This window comes from Elephas maximus, chromosome 24 (genome assembly GCF_024166365.1).
Source record: "Elephas maximus indicus isolate mEleMax1 chromosome 24, mEleMax1 primary haplotype, whole genome shotgun sequence".
Classification (NCBI taxonomy): domain Eukaryota; kingdom Metazoa; phylum Chordata; class Mammalia; order Proboscidea; family Elephantidae; genus Elephas; species Elephas maximus.
Genome location: NC_064842.1, coordinates 41,972,020 through 41,995,805, shown reverse-complemented (window position 1 = coordinate 41,995,805; position 23,786 = coordinate 41,972,020). Strand labels below are relative to the sequence as shown.

Sequence of the window (23,786 nt, the reverse complement as noted above, 5' to 3'; positions counted from 1 at the left end):
CAGTGAAGAACATGGACCAGGCCTGTGCCTCCCACATGTATTCAAGTACGGATGACAAAAACGGGCACAAATACGCTGCAAATCAATTTAAATTTTAGGTATTCCAGTGCAAGCAGGTTGGGAATTAGGATGCTGGATTTCCATTTCAAAAGGTAAAAAACCTGCAGGTCCTAAGAATTATAATCAGGCAACTGGCCCTCTCTTCCATGCTTCTGTGGTACTAGGCTGGTGACAAGCTCTTCAGGATTCGGAATTCTTTATTGCTAAGGAAGCTGCAAGAATGGAGTCAATTACTACACATACAAAAAGCACCTAAGAACTTTTCTATGGAAAATCTTGGTACAGTCACAATCTGGTAGGACCTTTTGGCAAGGAAATTTAAATCTTATCCATCAGGTACTGTGAAACAATCCCTGTGGATGTTTTAAGTGGGCCCAAAAGGATGTAATCTTCTGTCCCCTATCAAAAGGAATAGAAAACTAGAATAGAAAACACTGCAAATAACCTGAGAGGGGGAAAAAAATTAAGAGAAAAAGATGATAGATACATCGGTGTTTATTAAAATCTTTTATTTTTTTTCTTTTCAGAATTGAACCCATGGAACACACTAGAAACTTAGGTACGCATCTGTCTTGGTGTCTTACCAAGTACAACCTCTATTTGCACAACAGCTCTGAGGAAACCCTTGGCAGAGCAGTACAGAGGGCGGCGGTTCCTACACCTCCCTTTTAAGCAAATAAATTAGCTTCTTAGTAAGTTCCCCCAGATCCCCCCACATTTTGTGTTTGTGAGTAACACCTTGGTTCCTTAGAAACCTGTGGTAGTACAGTACCCAGTCCCTACCTTTTCACCACCCAGACTTCAGAAATAGAGGGGGAAAAACAGGCCTTCTCCTGCAGAGTGAGTCTCACAGAAGTCAGTCTGTGGGGCGCACCCAGAGCTGTTCACTACATGCTTGCTGAATGAATGGTCTGCGTCACTTAGTGCTTGCTCAGACAACCCTGTACTAGCCTACCTTCAAGTCCTTCGGCAACAAAAGCCGATGTCTCCCCGTGTCCAAATAAATACACTTTCTTGCTAGAATACATATACGACTATATATATACACACACCGTTACTCATGTTTCCTGAAGCTCGAGATCACAGGATGCCTCATACAAGATAGCCACTGACGGACACTGTTTTACTCACATTCAGGTGCGGTCAGTTACAGGTCAAACAAGAATACAGGATGGCAGAGAAGGGAGTCTGAAGGAGTGTGGTAGATGGGGAAGGGAGGCCAGAGGCTTTTCTTCTTTAAGAAAAGAAAGATGGATTTCATGGGGAAAAACACATTGCCTTCAGGTGACACTGAAGAACTGCCATGTAAGTGATTCATCTTTCCCAAAATAATATGTAATGGATGGACCCGAATTCTTCCACTTCCTTCTTACATTCCATTTGACATGGTAACCCTGAATGCAGACAGGGAGAAATGCCTCATTTATACATTACTGAACAATACTCTAGGCAACATCAGATCCTTCAATTTGTTGTTTTGCAAAGAAAAGTTATTTACGCCCCTCCCCAAGCCCACAATATAGACTCATACAGAAGGAAATCTCTCTACCCACATTTCCCCACTCAAACTTCTGAATAAATGTTTTTTAAGAAGTGGGAGGAGGGCATGAAGTGGCAGACAGTTCCGCTTTATCATATTAAAGTGGATCCACGTCTACCTTTAGATGTTAGCTAGGCACGCCCAACGCAGGGCTGATCAAAACCGAGAGCCTTTCTAAGAGATTCTTTTCATTGTAACAGCACTAGAATCTAATAAATAAACAAACCATAAGGAGGACAGTATTACAAACTTTTTCAAAAAGACATCTACCTCTTTTTTTTTTCCAAATAGAATTCAGTGTTCACGAAATTTAGGGTTGTAAGCTTGGTTTCCTCCAAGGTTTGCCTAAACATACTTTTCCAGCTCAATGCAGTCCTGACTTAGAATGTAAATTTCTTTCTCAGCTGTCATGCTGTACCACTCTATGAGTTTAATTCTAACTTCATCATGGGTCTGGACACCTTTTAAAACCATGAGTTTGAAATCAGTAGGGAAACAGAATAACATGATACGTTTTCTTCAACGTTCTAAAGGATGAGACCTTTTTCAAAGTAGCTTTCCCATTGCTTTTTCCCTTGGCAGAATTTTCTGCCTTCAGCGTTATGAATTAAGTTCCCAGTTTGGGAATGGTTCTTTACTCATTCCAGTGCAGCATACTCAAGGCATCACGTGTTTGAAAAAACACTAATCCCCAATTTAGTTCAGCTGATGTTTATCAAGGAGAACACAGCTCACAACCTTCCCATTGCCTCCCTCCAGCTGTCTCCCAGAAGCTTTCGGGGCAGCACTATCCAAGGTATTCTCAAGCTGAATTGTGAATTTCCCCGACACACACAGTAAATGTCCCTAAGGTTAGAATCAAAGCTCCCTTTTGTTAACACTACTTCAATGTTTTGTGCTAGTATCTGTCTTTTTAAGTTCAATACTCTTTTTTATAACTCAGCCCATTCTGTGCCCATCTCCAAATGTATATACACAGTACAAAAGTACCCTAATTTCATGCTCTTTTAAAGTAGTTACAGGTTACTCAGTTATCTTTCAATGTGAGATAATTGGGGAAAAGTTCTAAAGCTATTAAAAGTGTGGGTGCCTAAAACTGGTCTCCAATGATTTGACATTAAATTTGTTCAACCACACTGTTTAAATATGGACAGAAGTGCAAAACTGGAACAACGCCCAGACAAGATGCAGGAGAAACACGCAGCTCTGACACACAGGTGAGTGGCCACACCAGGCCTGTCCTCCTTGGCCCCTGATTTTACTCCAACTGTTTACCTGTCAAAATCACTTTGCGAGAACACAAAAATAAGCCTGTGTTCTAGGCACCTAGAGTTTGCAAGTGCTCGGAGGAGCCGGGAGGGTGCCACTACATCATGGGTTCAGAACCAAGATGAGACTAAAGGGTGAAATTAGGGTTTGAAAGAAATCAAAATCTTAAGGCGCCTCATGGCAACCTCTTTAATTTCTAGGCTCAGAAGACTAAAATCTCTGTTTTGCTGGGTCCAAATCACGAGCTAAGTCCAGACACCAGCAGGGCGCGAGCTGTCATCTGTAGAAGTAAGCTGGCTTTTCTCACAAGGGAGGCACAAACAGGGTTGCCAATTTCTTGGGAACAGCAGGTTCAATAGCCAAATGCCTTAAAGGCAGAGGTGGAAATTCATCTCAAAAGAGAAATGAGGATGGCAGAGATCACAGGCAACCAACCTCTCGTTCAAGGTATTACTTCAGTTTGCTTTGTTAATTTAGAAAGAATTTGCCTGCTTTGGGCACAAGGCGGGAAAAATAGTCTCCGTAAGAGAATCATGCTTGAGATGTAGTAGTATTTTCTCTAGGGACAAATTCTTGGTTAATTTGGACATAACCATAAGACTACAGATTTTACTTAGGTACAGAGTCATCTTTGTTTTTTTCATACCTGAAGAACTTAAATACTGAGATTGCTAATGATCTCAGTATACGAGTCAATCATCTCCCTGATTCTGGTCCTACGAAGTGAGTCTCTCTCTCTTCATCCCTCCCCTAAGAATTATCAGAAGGAATACTCCACAGCTGGTTAAAACATCTGTTTTTGCCCTTCTTTCTAATTCTATTCCCTTAATATATATCCCCTCCAACAGAAGTGCTATTCTGGCTCAACAGAATACATGGTTTTATTTGCTGCCACTCCTTAGGAGGCAGTAAGCTTTTCAATTTGACTAGTTGTGGTAAAAAAAGGACACGAGATTGCAAAGTATTTTCAGAAAATCCACAGTGTGGAGAAAGGACTGCAAGGTTCAACTCAAAACACACTCCAGAACCAGTTTCAGCAAAAACCTACCCAAATGTTATGCCTCTATTAATCCTTTGGCTTGGGAAATTAAAAGTGACCAACCACAGCCCCCATTGCTAGGATGGGTGCACAATGCCAAGGACGTCAGAAGGTGAGTTAGCAGGAGCAGCTCCGTGGTCTGACACTTAGAGTCTTTGCTTTAGTTTCTGCTACAGAAAACACCAAAGACATCCAAGGCCACCTGCCCCTTATCACCAGAACGTGCTGCTGGCCATTTCAGCCCATTGGAGAGGGTCTGGAATTGATTGTGCTGTTTCTCTATCTTCATAAAAAGAAGTTTCACGTTATTTTGTGTTGAGAATTACAAGTGGGAGAGAGGCATCCTGTCTTCCACCAGCACAGTGTCCGCCCCGAACTGGTCAGTGCACTGCTTCACGGTGGCCAGGACACTCAGGAGTCGCTGGTCCACGGCGTCCAGGTGAGGGTCAGAGAGCACTGGGACAATGGGGTCATGGGCCATGGCCGATTTTAAGGCAGACTTCAGCACACCGTTCTTTAGGTAGTTCAGTCTGTTCCAAGTAGAAACCCGAATGCTGGAAGGAAAAGGTTTAGAAAGGGTTACATAAGACCTCCACTATCACATGGAGCTTAAAGTTTGCTTGGCAGACAAAAGTAAAGAAATAATTATGTAAAATATCTCACCTGGAAAACTTGTTTCTGTATTACCTCTACATTAGAAGTCACATTACCTCATTTTCATTTTTTTTCTGGGTAATTAATCTGAGACACACACAAAGAGTGTACATATTTATGTTTACTGCAGTGCTATTTGTAATAGGGAAAATGGGAAACAATTTGAACATCCAACAACTGGGAAGTAGTTAAATAAATGTGGCTTATCCATTCAAAGGAAACCAAGTAGCCTTTAGAAACAGTTTTGAAAATTTGATGACATGAGAAAATGCCTATAATACAATGTTGGGTGGGGAAAAGAAGTTAGGAGGAAAAACCTGTTTTACTCCCAATCTGTGGGGAAATAAATGCACAAGATTAGAATAAATGACACTACAATGTTAACAGGAGTTACCCTTGGATGTTAATGGGTAATTTTTATTCTTTATATGTTTCAGAGTTTTAAAAAATTTCTACCATTAATACTACGTACAGGAAAAAAATCTATTTTAAGGACACTTATTTTCCTTAATTATTTCACCAACTAAGGAGGATCTTTTGTCTCAGCAGAAAAGTCTTTTTAAGTTAAAATAATTACTGGATAAAGTGAATTACTAGGTATGCAGAAGTCAGACTGCATGAGGCTCCCATCCTGCAACTATTTAAAAAGTAAGGAAGATGGATCTGTGCCCAAAGCGCGGAAGGAGTGGACGAACACAGACGCAGCACAGCTTTGCTACTCCGAAATGGACTCCGAATTTCCAGGGCATCAGTGTGTCCTCTCTGTGCTAGGTTAATAGTTTATTGCCTCTCAGTCCCAAATTCACCCTGCAATGTGTGCTCTGCTACAATGGACACCATGGCTCCTGGTAAGCTTCCTCAGCAGACGGACACCGCAGGACGAATGGGCTGTCCTGCCATTCGTTGGGTCTGTGGTGAGGACAGCAAACACAGCAGCCTGCCCCAGCCCCATGCCCAGAAAGCACAGTCCCTCAGTGACCTTGCAGACTCAGCCTGCCTGTGAGAACCTGCCTGAGGGCTTCTCAGCAAGGAAACCAGCGCCCTGAAGGCCACCTGCCCCCACTGTGCTGCAATTCCCTCTGCAGGCTCACAAGGGTGGCCACGTGTGGCCCAGAGGGCTCACCAATTGCTGAGTGCCTGGATGCTGCCTGCACGGTGGGGCACTGTTTCCTGCTTCCCCAGTACCTGTGGACCAGCTCTGGCCCAGCAAACTTCTCTGCTACCCAGGGGGCTGAACTGCACCTTCTCCAATGAGGTCAGAACCCCAACCTGGGGAGCGGACCTCTTCCAAATTTGTCCTTCCTTGGATACTCTCCCTCAGCCCTAGTTTTCTTTTATTGCCTGGTTACTCTTTGTTATCAGTTAAATAATTCTTTCTTTATATTAAACTTACCTTGTTTAACCCACTGAGTCTTTTCTATTTTTGACTGGATCAGGCTCATAAACTGACTATTAATAAAAAAAAAAAAAATAGCTTCCTTTAAGGCCAAATGCAATTTTTGGATTGTAAGAGACCTTGGGTGGTACAAACGATTAAGCACTCAACCATTGGCCGAGAGGCTGGCGGTTCGAAACCACCCAGAGGCGCCTCAGAAGACAGGCCTGGCGATCTGCTTCCGAAAGGCCACAGCCTTGAAAACTCTATGGAGCAGTTACTCTGACACACATGGGGCCACCATGAGTCAAATCAACTGGATGGCATCTAACAACAACAACGACAACAATGCATCACTGCTTCTCAATATTAATGAACTAAGCGTTGCCTGGGTAAAATGTTACTTTTTATAGAATTTTGTTGTGATTAAAAAAAGGAAAGAAAAGAGAAACAGACCAGTTGCTAGAAGGGCAGTCTATGGGATGGGGTGTCTCTGGGAGTTGGCTCTTGGACTTGCTTCTCTATCTAGTCAAGTAAGGTGGATCCCAGCAGACTCCTGGTGCTCAGGCTTTAAAATTATACCCGCAACGACGATCTAAAGAAGCTCCTTAGAGCCCTGTCATTTTCTTGATTTACTTTTTAACATTTTATTTTCTAATACAGACTTAAAAAATATGAAATACCTCTCGGAAAAGTTAGTTACTTTTGGTTTAGACCATTTAAACCAGAGATCTGCATAGTCCAGGCGAGACATGGGGAGTGTAGGAGAGGACCTGACGCCACAAGTCTCACATGGTGCAGCTCCCTGGGACACAAATTTTACTAGAAGATTTTTTTTGGGGGGGGGGGGAGGACATTATATTTTGATATTTAAACAAACATGGATTATATATTACTGAATAGACTGCAATCTGCTATTCATACAAAACTCAAAATGTATTCTGAGCTTTGGGTTACCTGCCCTCTACCTTTCCCTGATCCCCTGTCCCAGGATCTCTGGGGGCTCTAGGCTGAAAAAGAACAAAAGCACTGCTCAGGTACCAGGACGTTTTCAGGCCAAGAAAACAGATGCACTGATAGCAGAGCCTGGAAAGGAAGGGAAGGCAGCAAACGTATTCGCTGTGTGTAACTTACATGCAACACTGATAGAGAGGGGCAAGAATGCTTCTCTCATCCAGCGAGGGGTTCCCAAAGCTGAAAATTAAATGAAAACTTGGTGAATTAGGTAGAAGCACCAGTTTCCTTCTCAGCATCAAAGCAATCAAATTCCCTTCTTAGCATCCAATTCTATAAGAAAACCAAATGTGATCCTAGATAATTTCATGCTTCAGCAGCTCAAATCACTTAAATTAAAAATAAACAGGGCATGACCAATTAGACACAGGATTCTCAGTAGTCCATGCTGAAGTATCACACAACAAATAAACCAATTTACAAGGACCCTTCTTCCTACCAAGATATTGTAAGGTGCTGGAGCATAACTCTGGTAGCACGGGGTGGAGCTAAGACACTGAAAGGAGAGCCCAAGGCCCCAAACCTGAAATGTTTTAAGGGGTAGGGGGAGGAACAAAGGCTATTCATATCAGATTCCACAAACAAGCCCATGGTATTTACTTGTAAAAAGAAGTTATACTTGTTTCTACCCTAAAATTACCAACCAGAAACGATGGGCATTATTCTATTCTGTACGAGTAAGGACATGAACAGATTCACACTGGTTTCAAGTTGCTCACAGAAGTTCAGAAAAAACAATGAGTCAAAGCAGATATAACAATGATCTAAGCAGTGACTGAGAAAAGGAGAGCTGAATCTGGAAAATTGTCATGTCACTCTTCCACTATTCCCCAGGAAGCTCATCTGACTAATGGGAGGGGCCTGGTAATGCTTAGTGCAGCGCAGGCCCTCAGACAACCAAGGGCAAGGGCAACTATTCCAATGTATACTTCTACAGCACATACAACCTTTAAAAAAAAGATCATTTACAAGTAAAGCTAAGATTTTCCAGAATATATGTAGCACCGGCCACTACCTGCTTTGCCGTGAGATGGGGCGAGGGAAGGCAGTGTTTGCGGACCCCTCTCACTTTCCATAGCTGCCACCACCTTTCACAGAATATAGGGCACTTGGTGTTCTGCCTAAGTTGGTGGTATCATTAGCAAATGTTGTCCAAGCAGTCTTTGCTGTGGACTGAAGTCTCGGCTTATTCCCAGCACCAACGTTAACAGAAATGACCTGGTGCCTGGACAATTCTGTGCTCCAGGGAATGATTTTATCTAGCAAACATTAAGTGTAACTCAAAGTCTGGTATGTAACTGGGCACCATGGAGAATGCAGAGAGCAAACTGGAAATACACTCCAAATAGTTCAACAAAAACAAGGACAGAAAAACAATGTCCACGTAAATAAATAAGGACATTCCATTTACTCAAAATGAATAAGCTTGTCTTACTCAAGATCAAACTAACTTGTCTTTATATAAAATCACTAGACAATTGCTCTCTTCCCATGAGAGTAAAAAGTCTGGGCCTAGGCTGCCATAAAAAATGCAAAACATCCTATCAGCAAGATGGGAGAGGAGTGCCAACAGTGAAGACCCGAGCAGAAAAGGGAAGAGTGTCTTCTGTCAATGGTGCCCTGGATGTTTTCCAAGGATACCCTAGCGAGTCTCCTCCTTGTACAAAGAGAAAGCCTAATTGACAGGGATGGTTCTGCCAGTCCTACCTTTTGGCATTATCAAGAAGGATGAGCATACTGGCGCCTTCGTCATCCTGAAAGCTCTCATAGTGATGGCGGTCAGCATTACCAATCAGGTAATCAAAGACAGCTGTGTCTATGATGTCCAGGAGGCGCGGGCCCGAGTCATAAGGGGCTGTTTTCTTCACAGCGTCGCAGTAGCTCTCATCATATTCCCACCTGGAGGCAAGCAGCATCACCAGGGTTATTTACTGAGTGCAAACACTGTATCTGGCAGTGTTTAAAACAGAGAAGGCAGATTCTCTGCCTTGCAGGTTCACCTCTGATGCCCACAGTCTTTGCTGGTCAGAACCCCTGGCTCCCATATGGGATGGCACCTGGCCAGGCACAGGGGAGAATTACGCAGTGGCCCACAGGGGCATTTACCTGGCCAATTTGCCCTCTCGGTAAGTCCTGCCCCATGGGTGTCTGTGTTTCTGCAGAGGCCACACATCTGGAAGCCAAAGCGTGACAGATCCCTCCATCGTGTCTCCATCAGCACAAGCTGGCTCTGTTTCTCGGCAGTAGTAACACTTCCCATAGAAACACGTATTGTTTCCTAAAGGAGAGGAAGGAGCCAAATACACTTAAGGAAAAAAAAGGAAGATTCCAAATTCTCCCCAAACAATGCAGCAAAGATCCTGAACTAACTACATTTCAAACGTTTATGTATTTTCTGAATAGGTAATAAAAGCACATGGTGTAAAAAATCAAAAGGTACAAAAGTACATGTACTAAAAGGTAATTCCCACCCCCCCACCGCCCCTTGTCCCTTCTACCCAGTCTCTCAAGAACTATTATCACCAGTCTTTCTGAACTCACTTTAATTAAAAGAAAGTAATGGCCTCTTCTCCTTCATTAGGGCTGAGATTTTGGCCAGAGTGCCCAGGGGAGACAGGGGGCATGTCTGGGGCCAAGCTGTGGCAGGAATTTGGTTATACACAGGAGAGTTTGAGCAAGTAAGTAAACAGATTGAGGATAGTGGGAGTCAGGTTTCTTACAGAGGGAGAAGGGGATATACATATAGAAAGGAGGAAGGCTAAATTAATTCCTGTAGATTAGAACTGCAGACATTGATATAAACTGATGGTTTAACACCATACGCACGGATACAGAAAAAAAATACAGATTGTATATATGTGTATCTATGCATATACATGTGTACGTATATACAAACATGCATTTCCTACCTCTATCCATCAAGAGAACCTAGAGACAATGACACTCTGGTAGTAATGAACACACAGAACACCAACATATTAGTTTCTAAATACCACTTCAGTACCACACTGAAAGGAACCAGGGCTCCTGGAGGACAGGGAAAGTACAAGATGGGTTTGGAAGATGTTGTTATGCCAGTGAGTAAGGAAGTGCTCAGAGAATGACAGGAACATTCCAAAATGATATACATGAGCCAGCCTGTTGGGGTTCCCACTGGCTAAATTTGTGACAGTTCGGGCATCAAAATAAATAATGATAGTAACAAACTGTTCTCAGCAAAGTAAGAGTCTCTTAAGTTCATAGTGATATAAAAAAATGATGGGATTAGAAAATCACCATGTGGCAACTATTATTTAAAAAAAAAAAAAAAAAAACCTGATGCCATCAAGTTGATTCCAACCCATAGTGACTTTATAGGACAGAGAAGAATTGCCCCATAGGATTTCCAAGGAGTGGCTGGTGGATTTGAACTGCTTGCCGACCTTTTGGTTAGCAGCCAAGATCTTAAACACTATTATTCAGGCAAGAATTATTGATGAGCACTAATTAAAGTTTGGTAAGGAATAGAATATTTACATAGTTCTAGAGCATCTCCCTACAAAGTACTCAGTAATTATTAATAAGTTGTTGTTGTTAGGTGCCATCAAGGCAGTTCCAACTCATAACAACTCTATGTACAACAGAACGAAACACGGCTTGGCCTTGGGCCATCCTCAAAAAAGTTGCTATGTTTGAGCCCACTGTTGCAGCCCCTGTGTCAATCCATCTCATTGAGGATCTTCCTCTTTTTCGTTGACCCTCTTCTTTACCAAGCATTATGTCCTTCTGCAGGGACTGGTCCCTCCTGATAATATGTCCAAAGTATATGAGATGAAGTCTTGCCATCTTTGCTTTTAAGGAGCATTCTGGCTGCATTTCTTCCAAGACAGATTTGTTCATTCTTCTGGCAGTCCATGGTATATTCCATATTCTTTACCAACACCATAATTCAAACGCATCAATGCTTCTTTGGTCTTCCTTATTCATTGTCCACCTTTTGCATGCATATGAGGCAACTGAAAATACCATGGTTTGGGTCAGGCACAATTTAGTCCTCAAAGTGACACCTTCACTTTTTAAGAGGTCTTTTGCAGTAGATTTGCCCAATGCAATACATCAGTTCATTTCCTGACTGCTGCTTCCACGGGTGTTGACTGTGGATCCAAGTAAAATGAAATTCTTGACAACTTCAATATTTTTTCCGTATATCATGATGTTGCTTATTGGTCCAGTTGTGAGGATTTTTGTTTTCTTTATGTTGAGGTGTAATCCAAACTGAGCTGTAGTCTCTGATCTTCATCAGTAAGTGCTTCAAGTCTTACTCCCTTTCAGCAAGCAAGGTTGTGTCACTTCCATAGAGCAGGCTGTTAACGAGTCTTCCTCCAATCCTGATGCTGCATTCTTCATACAGTTCAGCTTCTTGGATTGCTTGCTCAGCATACAGATTGAATACGTATGCTGAAAGACACACAACTTTCCTGATTTTAAACCACGCAGTATCCCCTAATTCTGTTCAAATGATGGCCTCTTGATTCGTGTACAGGTTCCTCACGAGCACAATTAAGTGCTCTGAAACTTCTAATCTTTACAATGTTATCTGTAATTTGTTATGATCCACACGGCTGAATGCCTTTGCAGAGTCAATAAAACAGAGGTAAATATATTTCTGGTATTCTCTGCTTTCAGTTAAGACCCATCTGACACCAGCAATGATATCCCTTGTTCCACGTCCTCTTCTGAATCTGGCTTGAATTTCTGGCAGTTCCCTGATGATGTACTGCTCAACCACTTTTGAACGATCTTCAGCAAAATTTTACTTGCACGTGATATTAATGATATTGTTCAATAATTTCCACATTCTGCTGGATTATCTTTCTTTGGAATTGGTACAAATATGAATCTTTTCCAGTCAGGCTGGCCAGGTAGCTGTCTTCCAAATTTCTTGGCATAGATGAATGAGCACCTCTAGCGCTGCATCTGTTTGTTGAAACATCTCAATTGGTATTCCACCAACTCCTGGAGCCTTGTTTTTTGCCAATGCCTTCAGTGCAGCTTGGACTTCTTCCTTCAATACCATCGGCTCTTCATCATATACTACCTCCTGAAATGGTTGAATGTCAACCAATTATTTTTGGTACAGTGACTCTGTGCATCCCTCCCATCTTCTTTTGATGTTTCTTGTGTTGTTCAGTATTTTGCCCATAGAGTTCTACAATATTGCAACTTGAAGCTTGAATTTTTTCTTCAGTCCTTTCAGCTTGAGAAATATTGAATGTGTTCTTCCCTTTTGTTTTCTAATTCCAGGTCTTTGCACATTTCATTATAATACTTCACACTCTGTCTTCTCAAGCCACCCTTTGAAATCTTCTATTCAGCTCTTTTACTTCATCATTCTTCTATTAGCTTTAGCTACTCTATGTTCAAGTTTCCGAGTCTCTTCTGACATTTATTTTGGTCTTTTCTTTCTTTCCTGTCTTTTTAATGATCTCTTGCTTTCTTCATGTATGATATCCTTGATGTCATCCCAAAACTTGTCCGGTCTTCAGTCATTAGTGTTCAGTACCTGAAATCTATTCTTTTTTCATTATTTTTAATTTATTGTGTTTTAGGTGAAAGTTTACAGTACAAATCAGTTTCTCAATCAAAAATTTATACACAAATTATTTTGTGACATTGGACAAGAAAATTATTCTTTTAATTTTTATTGTGCTTTAAGTGAAAGTTTACAAATCAAGTCAGACTCTCATACAAAAATTTATAAACACCTTGCTATATACTCTGATTGCTCTCCCCCTAATGAGAAAGCACACTCCTTCCCTCTGCTCTCTCTTTTCATGTCCATTCGGCCAGCTTCTGACCCTCTCTACCCCCTCCTCCCCCCTTCAGGAGATGGCAATATAGTCTCATGTATCTACTTGATCCAAGAAGCTCATTCTTCACCAGTATCACTGTCTATCTCATAGTCCAGTCCAATCCCTGTCTGAAGAGTTAGCTTTAGGAATGGTTCCTGTCTTGGGATAACAGAAGGTCTGGGGACCAGGACCTCTGGGGTCATTCTAGTCTCAGTCAGACTACTAAGTCTGGTCTTTTCATGAGAATCAAATCTGTTCTTGAGATGGTCTCTAAATTCAGGTGGGATACATGCAAGGTAGTATTTTGGTTCTTGTGGACTTGTTTTAATTTTCTTTAGCTTCAACTTGAACTTGCATATGAGCAATTAACAGTCTGTCCAGCAGTTGGCCTCTGGCCTTGTTCTGACTGATGATATTGAGCTTCTCTATCATCTCTTTCCACATATGTACAGTCAACTTGATTCCTGTGTATTCCATCTGGTGAGGTCCACATGTATAGTCACCATTTATGTTTAATAAAAAAAGGTATTTGCAATGAATAAGTCCTTGGTCTTACAAAATTCTATCATGCTACCTCTCGCATCGTTTTTTATCACCAAGGCCATATTTTCCAACTACAGATTCTTCTTCTTTTTTCCCAATTTTTGCATTCCAATCACCAGTAATTATCAATATATCTTGACTGCATGTTTGATCAATCTGAGACTGCAGAAGTTGGTAAAATTCTTCAGTTTTGTCATCTTTGACATTAGTGTTTAGTGCGTAAGTTTGAATAATAGTTGTATTAAATGGTCTTTCATGTACGCATAAGGATATTATCCTATCACTGACAGTGTTGTACCTCAGGATAGACCTTGAAATGTTCGCCTGTCAGTCTGTCGTACTGTGGTGACTTGCACATTGCTGTGATACTGGAAGCTATGCTGCTGGGTGGTATCTCAAATACCAGCAGGGTCACCCATGGTTCACAAGTTCCAGCGGAGCTTCCAGACCAAGACAGACTAGGAAGAAGGACTTGGTGGTCTACTTCTTAAAAAACTGACCAGTGAAAACTTTACGAATAGCAGCGGAACACTGTCTGATACGGTGCCGAAAGATGAGCCCCTCAGATTGGAAGGTACTCCCAAAATACAACAAGGAAGAGCTGCCTCCTCAAAGTAGAGTAAACTTTAACGACATGGGTAGGGTAAAGCTTTAGGGATCTTCATTTACTGATGTCAAACCAAACCAAAGCCACTGCCGTCGAGTCGATTCCGACTCATAGCGACCCTATAGAACAGAGTAGAACTGCCCCATTGAGTTTCCAGGGAGCGCCTGGTGGATTTGAACTGCCGACCTTTTGGTTAGCAGCAGTAGCATTTAACCACTATGCCACCAGGGTTTTCTTTGCTGATGTGGCACAACTCAAAATGAGAACATCTGCAAACACCCATTAACAATCAGAATGTGGAATGTAGAAAGTATGAATCTAGGAAAATTGGAAGCTGTCAAAAATGAAATGGAACGCGTAAAGATCAATATTCTAGGCATTAGTGAGCTGAAATGGACTGGTATTGGCTATTCTGAATTGGACAATCATATGGTCTACTACGCCAGGAATGACAAAATGAAGAGGCATGGCATCATGTTCATCGTCAAAAATTAATATGCACGCTAATGGACCACATCTAGCACGGTCTCCACCAGACTGAGTCCAGTACAACTAGATGGTGCCTGGCTACCACCACTGACTGCTCTGACAGGGATCACAAGAGAGGGTCCCAGACAGCTGGAGAAAAATGTAGAAAAAAATTCTAACTCAAAAAGAAAGTCCAGACTTGCTAGCCTAACAGAGACTGGAGAAATCCTGAGAATATGGCCCCCAGACACCCTTTCAGCTCAGTAATGAGGTCACTCTTGAGGTTCACCCTTCAGCCAAAGACTGAATAGGCCCATGGAAAAAAAACAAGACTAAAGAGGCACACCAGCCCTGGGGCAGGGACTGTAAGGCAGGAGGGGACAGAAAGGCTGATATTAGGGAACCCAGGGTTGAGAAAGGAGCGTTGACATGTCGTGGGGTTGTTAACCAATGTCACAGAACAATGTGTGTATTAACTATCTAATGAGAAACTAGTTTGTTCTGTAAACTTTCACCTAAAGTACAATAAAGGAAAAAAAATAATAAGCACAGCATACTTATTAACTTTATACTGGAGTAACCTTGCAGACACCATCTTAATCAAGTAATAAAAGTTAACATCACCAGTAACGGGACATATCAATACATCTATACTGTGTGCCTCCTCATATGATGTACCAAGAAAAGTGCAGCACCACTTCTTGACATTCCTGCCAAAATTTTTAAATCATGAAAAAACATCAGACAAACCCAAATTAAGAGACACTCTACAAAGTAGCTGGCCTGCGTACTTTAAAAAATTTCAAGATCATGAAAGACAAGGAAAGATTGAGGAATTGTTCCAGACTGAAGGAAATGGCTAAAAAGGCACGACAATACATGATCCTAGATTGAAGCCTGGACTTAAACAGGACATTACAACGACAAGTGGCAAAATCTGAATAGCACCTAAGGGGTTAGATGGTGGTACTGGATCAATGTTAATGTCTTGGTTTCGAGGGCTGAATGTGGTTAAGTAGAAGAATGTCTTGGTAATTGGGAAATACTTGTTGAAGTTTTAAGGGGCAATGGGACATTCACCCCTGCAACCTAGTCCCAAATGGTTCAAAGTGCCAACAATCGAGGAATAAGAGAAGGGAATATGAAAGCTCTGTGGACGATTTCTACAACTTTAATGTAATCTAAAATTATTTCCAAATAAAAAGTTCTTAAATTAAAGAATTTTTAAAGATAGGTAATATTTCTTCTGCTCCCCAATAACTATAGCTAGCAAATGAGCTAAACTTCCTATACCTAAAAAAGCCTCATACACTCTTTAAATGACTGTTTGTTCCTGTGTTTGTATCCCTAAGGAAACACACAGCACTAAAACTTCTTAGTATCTCTAAACTCTGGCACCCAAAAACCAAACCCACTGCCATCGAGCTAATTCCGACTTATAGCGACCCTACAGGGTTTCAAAGGCTGTAAATCTCTATGGACGCAGACTGCCACATCTTTCTCCCTTGGAGCTGCTGTGGTTTCAAACTGCCTACCTTTCAGTTAAGCAGTCAGTCACTTTAACCACTGCACCACCAGGGCTCCTAACCTCTGGCACGTACACACTAAAAAGAAACTAATCACATACAGACCTACCCACAAAACTGATTATATCATCATCACGGTTCTTTACCTTAAAAACTTTTCAAGGTAAATGAGATTTGAACTAATTAAAAGACACACCACATCTGGAGTCCCTGGTGGCACAAACAATTAAGCACTTTACTACCAGCCAAAAGGGGAGTTTGAACCCACCCAGCGGTGCTTCAGAAGAAAGGCCTGCTGATCGGCTTTCACAAGGCCACGGCCTTGAAACCCCACGGTGTGCAGTTTTATTATGCGCACGTGGGGTCGCTGTGAGTCGAAGCCAGCTCAATGGCAACTAACAATAACAACAAATACCACACTTGTTTATAAGTGCATAAACTTATAAATTTAACTTGATTCCATTAGAAATATCAGCAGACTTTTTAGAGAGTAACTAAGAAAAAAAAACAAAAAACAAACCCGTTGCCTTCAAGTCAATTCCGACTCATGATGACCCTATAGGACACAGTAGAGCTGCCCCACAGGGTTTCCAAGGAGCAGCTGGTGGATTTGAACAGTCAACCTTTTGGTTAGCAGCTGAGCTCTTAACCACTGTGCCACCAGGGCTCCAGAGAATAACCAGACATGCTGATTTTAAAGATCAAAAGGAAAAATAAATAAGAACTGCTAGAAAACTTTAAAAATAAGAGCAAAGAGGACCAGCCTTACCAGATATCAAAACATAAGTTCTCAATAACTAAAACATTGTAGACCAGCTCCTCAGCAGACATGAAGTCCAATGGAACAGAAAAGAAAGTCCAGAAACTGAAGCACACACAAAAGAAAAATTTTTACAGTGGTAAAAAGATGGACTCTTCAGTAAATGCCAGTGGGACAACTGGCAGTCACCTGGGAAAAAAAAGCAGTTGGAACCATACCTCGTTTCACATAACAGGATAAATTCCAACTATATAAAAATCTTAAATGTGAAAAATAAAACTATAAAAGTACTAAAAGAATATTTGACAGAATTCTTCTATAACCTTGGAATGAGCAAGGCTAACTATGATACAAAATCAGAAAGTTTATCAGAAAAGACCAATTAGTTACATTTCAAAGTAAATAAACAAAAAACTTCTGCAAATCCAAAAATATCATGAGCAAAGTCAGAAGAAATACAAACTGGGAAAACATACTTGTAACTCATATCATAGAGGGCTATCCTCACTATGTATGAGTTCCTATAAGTCAGTAAGACCAATGGCACAGCAGGAAATGAGCAAAGGATATAAAAAGACAATTAACAGAAAATACAAATGACTCTGAAATATAATTAAAAATGCTAAATACGTAATACCAGCTTCTTTACCCACTTAAATAATCCAATCCAGAAACTTGGGAGGCCTCTTATTTCTTCATTTCTCTCAATTACCCCCCACAGCCCTAATGTTCACCAAATTCTTTCCATCCTAATTCTTAGTTCTGACTCTTACTGCGCATAAATTTACTATAACAGCCCACCAAGTGCTTTCCTTATCTCCCGATTCTCCCCTTTCTAATTCCCCTTCCACAATGCTGCTACAATTGTTTTTCTAAAACTCAAATCTGATTTTTTTTTTTCATAATAACTTTTTTAACGGCCTCTCAGTGCCTAAGGAGAAAGAAAGTCTTGACTCCTACGTATGGTGTATAACGCTCTTCAATGGCATTGTCCTGACCACCTGCTTTCCTCACTCACCAACTCTACACATACCATCGACTTCAGCTAAACTACACAGTCTCCTGAGCTTGCTCAGCTATTCTCTCACTTCGTTCTCCACCTTGAACAGGGTTCTTAATTCAGGGGGCCCATGGACTGGATGGAAACCCTGGTGGCGTAGTGGTTGAGAGCTACGACTGCTAACCAAAGGTCGGCAGTTTGAATCCATCAGGCGCTCCTGGGAAACCCCATGGAGCAGTTCTACTCTGTCCTATAGGGTCGCTGTGAGTCGGAATCCACTTGACAGCAACTGGTTTTTTTTTTTTGGTTTTATGGACTGGATGGGAACAAAAGTACATCTTTATTTTCACTAACTGCTATGTGAAATTAAGCATTTCCTTCAATTATGAAAGTAGGGAGTAAACCACAGTAAGATTAGCATCACCTATGACTTTATCATGGAGTTCCTGGGTGGTACAAATGGCTAAACACTTGACTATGTGCCAAAAGGCTGGCGATTTGAACTCACCCAGAGAAGTCTCGGAAGACAGGCCTGTCAATCTACTTCTGAAAAGTCACAGCCTTGAAAACCCCAGGGAATGCAGTTCTACTCTGCAACATATGGGGTTGCCATGAGTTGGAATCAACTCCACGCCAACTAACAAGAACGTGACTTTATCACCAAAAGAAATCAGAATTTTCATGTCACATTAGCTTTGTTACAGATATTTCAAAATATCAATTACATCCATCATCAGTTTGAAATTATGGTATTTCAATTAGATCACTGCTAGATCTTATCATTTAATGTATTAAATAACAAAGCACGTTACTGTATTGCAAATTTGATTTTTGAGTTTTTTGATAACAAAGCTATACTTTGGTACCACTGGTTTCCTTTATAAGTCTATGTATTCTATCTTACGTTAAAACATTATTCTGAGAAAGGGTCCATAGCTTCCCCAGGCTGCCAAAGGGGTCCATGGCATAAAAAGAGTAAGAGTAGAAACTTAGAATGTTCTTTCCCATTCTATCTACCTGGGAGACTACTATTATCTCCCTTTAAGAGTTGGTTAAAACATTACCTCTGTCAGTCAACGATCACCCTGGTCTAACTTCTAGGCCCCTCTCCATCCCTTTCACACTCCCTTAGGCTCCCTTATTAGGCAAGGCTCCTTAAAGGCAGGATTGTGTCATTCATTTTTGTATATTCAGCACCTAGTTCAGAGCCCAACACGCAGAGTGAAATCAAATTTTATTGAATAACTGAATGAATATAAAAGAATATAGGAAGATGAGAGATTTTAGTGTGTTAAAATCCAGGTGTGCATCCTGGCAAACAATTAGTACCTCTGTGACTTGGGGAAAGCCATTTAACCCCTCTAAGCCTCTTTTCTCATGTGTGAAATGTAGATAATAACTCCTCTACTTATTGCACTCTATTCTCAAGAGGATCAAATAAGGTAATTGTGTAAAAGTGCCTGGTAAAGCCATAAGAGCTACAGAGAATGTAGTCATTATGATATCATGTTGTCCATTAATACTTAAAAATCAATTGGGCTAAGGTCATCACATTATTAAAATTCTCACCTCCAGCCAAATCCCTCTACCTGCCCTATACTGTTGGGTACCCAGAAGCTCACTGTTCCCCAAATGCACCAATCCTGTATACCTGCAGACCTTCACGCTCTTATTCCCATTGTTGCTTCCCGTTATTTTGCCCAATGCCCTTCCATCTTTGCCTGACTGGATAACTGCTGCTGATTCTTCAATGCTCAGTCCAAGCATTAACAACCTTCTCTATGAACCTTTTTCTGGCCTCTCCCTTCCCCACACTTCACACAATATATGAGGGTTAATTTTCTATGTGTCTCTGGAGAGCAGGGACCCTGGTTATTCTTCTTGACCTCCTTGATCCATCCCAGCACCCAAAAGGAATTCAAGTCATGTTTGCTGAGCATAAAATTGAACCACCAAGGACAATAAGAAAGTATCAAAAACAAATCAGTGACACTGTGTGTGTTTGGTTATCTGTAAGAAAAGCAGAGCCCTAGCCTCATAAGTATTTAAATTCTGAACGATGAACCTGTCACAAGTCCTTTAAATATTCAGTTCCACCTCATTTTAAATGTAAATCCTTTCATTCTAGCAAAGCAAGGTGAAGTTCATCTTGCAATGCCAGTTTCTACAGTCATACCGTAATGTAGAGCACTCAATCACTGAAAACGTCACCATGCAGAGGCTGAGACAAGAGATGGCAGCATCTGAATTCTTCCCACTCTCATCATGCCCACAGGAGGATAGGAGTGAGCATTTTAGTTGAGATCCCTTACCTCAGAATGAGATAATGGAGAACAGAGGCCAGAGGGACCATCGCCAGTTCCACGCACAGAGTTATAGGTTAACCCTTGCATAGTAGTAGGAGGCAGTGGTGGTCTTCCAGGCCCAAATGCAACCCTACAAGGGAATTTCTGACCCTCTTACAGAGTTGCCTTAAAATCTCCTCAAGTCTAAAGAGACAGGAGACAGTTCCCAAGAAAGTATATGTATATGAAAAAAACCAACCAAGCCAATGATATGCATATAGACAGTAACATATTCAGGCCAAAATCTGAGTTTCTGAGATTTAGTTATAAGACCAGGCAGAAGGCAAGACTCACCACCTGTTTTCACTATCAGTAAGTGACTTCACTTCCTATTTCACAGACACAACAAAGGATGCTGGGGAAAACTTTCAACTTCCTGCCATCTACTGAGATTCATTTCTCCCAGTAAGCTGAGGATAGGCTGTCTGCTTTGCTTTTGTATTCTCTTGAGTTTTTCAATTCCTGAAAGTTATGAACCAAACTGCTCAATGATGTCCCATTTAACTTATTAATTATTCCCTTACTAAATGTCCTCCATAATCTTCTTACCTACGGTGAGGAAGGTGCTCAACAGCTGCTCCGTGGCAACAGGCTTGATTTCTGTCCGCAGATTAACAAATCTGCCAACCACCAAGGGGGCTCGGCGGAAACCCAGAATCCTAGTTTGGAAGGTTGAAGAACAGAAAAGAAAAATCTTTGGGGATGCATTTTAAATATCAGTCTTAAAAATTATGGTTAATCATGCTAGGTGTGTAAAGGTATTGTGGCCAAGAAGGTAAATATTTTTTAGAGGAGCACATATTTAGGAGTTTAATGCCAAGATGTATGTCATTTGTTTTAATATACTTCTGCAAAAAGGATAAAGCAAATCTGGCAAATATTAAAAATTGTTAAATCTAGGAAGTGAGTATTGGGTTCATTTTTACTATTTTTTCTATTTTTGTTTGTTAGGAATTTTTCATAGTAATAAGTAAAAATAAATTTTAACACAGCATTAGGAAAAAAAATTGGATCTAAACCCATACATGGGTTCAAAACAGGATATTGACAAAAAACTATGCAAACTGATCTGAGGATAAACCCACAGGAGAACTTAAATACGGAGATGTTTGAAGACATTTCTTTCTAATGGCCTAAAAGCACTACCTTACTGCTGAACACGATCATTTTTAAAAAAAAACAAGTTCCCTCACTAAAAAACATACACTCACTGAAAAAAAGGTCGGGGGGCAGAATTTGGAACACACAGACTAATAATAATGAAAAAAAAAAAACAACCCTGAATCATCCACAATTCTATGACCCAGGAATAACTGCTAACATTTGGCACACAAGCATTTTTTCCATCACACCCACATATAAACACATACACTGAGGCACACACATACAACTGAGATTATACGACATGCAGTTCTGTATCCTACTTTTCATTCATCATCATACTGTGAGCCTTCTCCGGATGTTACTAGGAATTCTTTAGAAACGGCTGTGTAATAAATAATCTGTCGTTCAGGGCTGTTGACTCTGTCCTAAACCTAATCTTGGAAAAGCCACAAAAGCAAGGAGACCAACACATTCGTCAAAACATAAAAATCAAGAGAAATCCCTGAGGCAACAGGGCAGTTAAATTCTAATGTAACAGAGAAACAGCAATCCTGAGCCATGGATGGGAAAGAAGGTTGAGAAGTCTTTTCTTCCCTTTGGCCACTGCAGGTTATATAGAAGCAGCCAGCTGACCGCAGAGAGGCAATATAACCCTCAGTGCATGAGCCTCACTGGGATGGTAGTTAAAAACAGGTTCAAGGAGACTAGCCAGAGAACATCTTTCGGGCCTTGAGGTGCGGAAGGGCTTTTAAATATAAGACCCCATCAATGCTAGGGGCCCTCATTTATGGCATAAATAGGATACAAACCATAACTAACAATACGCAAATCGAAGATAAGCTAGATAACTGAAATCTTCTAAAAACTGAACACTTAACGCTCATCAAAAGACTTCACCAAAAGAGTAAAAAGCGAACCTACAGACTGGGAAAAAACTTTGGGCTATGACATATCCGACAAAGGTCTAATCTCTAAAATCTACAGGAAAATCCAACATCTCTACAACAAAAAGACAAATAATCCAATTAAAAAAATGGGCAAAGGACATGAACAGACACTTCACCAAAGAAGACTTTCAGGCAGCTAACAAACACATGAAGAAATGCTTTCAATCACTAGTCATTAGAAATGCAAGCCAAAACCACAACGAGATACCATCTCACCCCCACATTACTGGCATGAATTAAAAAAAAAAAACAAAACAGAAAATAACAAATGTTGGAGAGGCTGCGGGGAGACTGGAACTCTTATGCACTGCTGGTGGGAATGCCAAATGGTACAATCATTTTGTAAAACTATATGGTGCCATGTTCACTGCAGCATTACTCACAATAGCAAAAAGATGCATACAACCTAAGTGGCCATCAACAGATGAATGGGTAAACAAACTATGATAACAATAAAGAACAATGATGAATCTGTGAAGCATCTCACAACATGGTGAATGTGGAGGGCATTATGCTGAGTGAAATAAGTCAATCACAAAAGGACATATATTGTATGAGACCACTACTATAAAAACTCATGAAAAGATTTAAACACCAAAGAAACAACCTTTGATGGTTACGAGGGAGGGGAGGGATGGGGAGAGAAAAACACTAATTAGACAATAGATAACTGGTAACCTTGGTGAAGGGTAAGACAGTATATGATACTGGGGAAGTCAGCACATCTTGACTAAGGCAAAGTCACAGAAGCTTCAGAGATACATCCAAACTCCCCGAGGGATCAAGTTACTGGGCCGAGGGCTGAGGACCATGGTCTTGGGGGACAACTAGCTCAACTGGCATAACATAGTTTATAAAGAAGATGTTCTACATCCTACTTTGGTGAGTAACATTTGGGGTCTTAAAAGCTTGTGAGCAGCCATTTAAGATATGTCTACTAGTCCCCTCCTGTCTAGAGCAAGGGAGAATGAAGAAAACCAAAGACAAGGGAAAGATTCATCGAAAGGACTAATGGACCACAACTATCACTGCCTCCACCAGGCTGAGCTCAGCACAACTAGATGGTGTCCAGCTACCACCACCGACTGCTTTGACAGGGATCACAACAGAGGGTCCCAAAAAGAGCAGGAGAAAAATGAAGAACAAAATTCAAACTCACAGAAAAAAGACCAGACTTACTGGTCTGACAGGGACTGGAGAAACCCTGAGAGTATAGCCCCCGGAAACCCTTTTAACTCAGTACTGAAGTCACTCCTGAGGTTCACTCTTCAGCCAAAGATTAGACAAGCCCATAAAACAAACAATAATACATGCAGTTCAACCATGCATACGAGACTAATGGGGCACACCAGTCCAAAAGCAAAGATGAGAAGGCAGGAAGGAAAGGAAAGCTAGATGAATAGAAATAAGGAAACCGAGGTCAAGAAGGGGTGAGTGTTGACACATTGCGAGATTGGCAACCAATGTCACAAAACAATATGTGTATTAATCGTTTAATCAAAAACGAATCTGCTCTGTAAACTTTCACCTAAAGTATAATAAAAAAATATTATAGAACCACAAAAAAAAGTAAATATATTCTAGTAAATTTGGAAAAAAAAATACGTCATAAAGCGAAACATTATTATATCTAATTCACATCAAAAGTAATGATTTCTGTACAAAGAATACCTCACTGTAAGTTTAAAAATAGGTACCATACCA

The 23,786-nt window shown here is 40.9% G+C and overlaps 1 protein-coding gene across 3 annotated transcripts in view; it reads right to left on the bottom strand.

The window, feature by feature from the left end:
• Nucleotides 1–353: 353 nt before the first annotated feature.
• Nucleotides 354–23,786, bottom strand: part of FAM20B (FAM20B glycosaminoglycan xylosylkinase) — a 46,540-nt gene continuing 23,107 nt past the window's right edge. For all 3 annotated transcript variants that reach the window (XM_049868442.1, XM_049868443.1, XM_049868444.1), the window contains exons 4-8: nt 20,581–20,690; nt 9,058–9,229; nt 8,659–8,850; nt 7,072–7,131; nt 354–4,462 (exon numbers count right to left, since the gene is read on the bottom strand). In XM_049868442.1, coding sequence (XP_049724399.1) covers nt 4,231–4,462; nt 7,072–7,131; nt 8,659–8,850; nt 9,058–9,229; nt 20,581–20,690 — 766 coding nt within the window. In that variant the 3' untranslated portion in view covers nt 354–4,230. The remainder of the gene's footprint in view (nt 4,463–7,071; nt 7,132–8,658; nt 8,851–9,057; nt 9,230–20,580; nt 20,691–23,786) is intronic.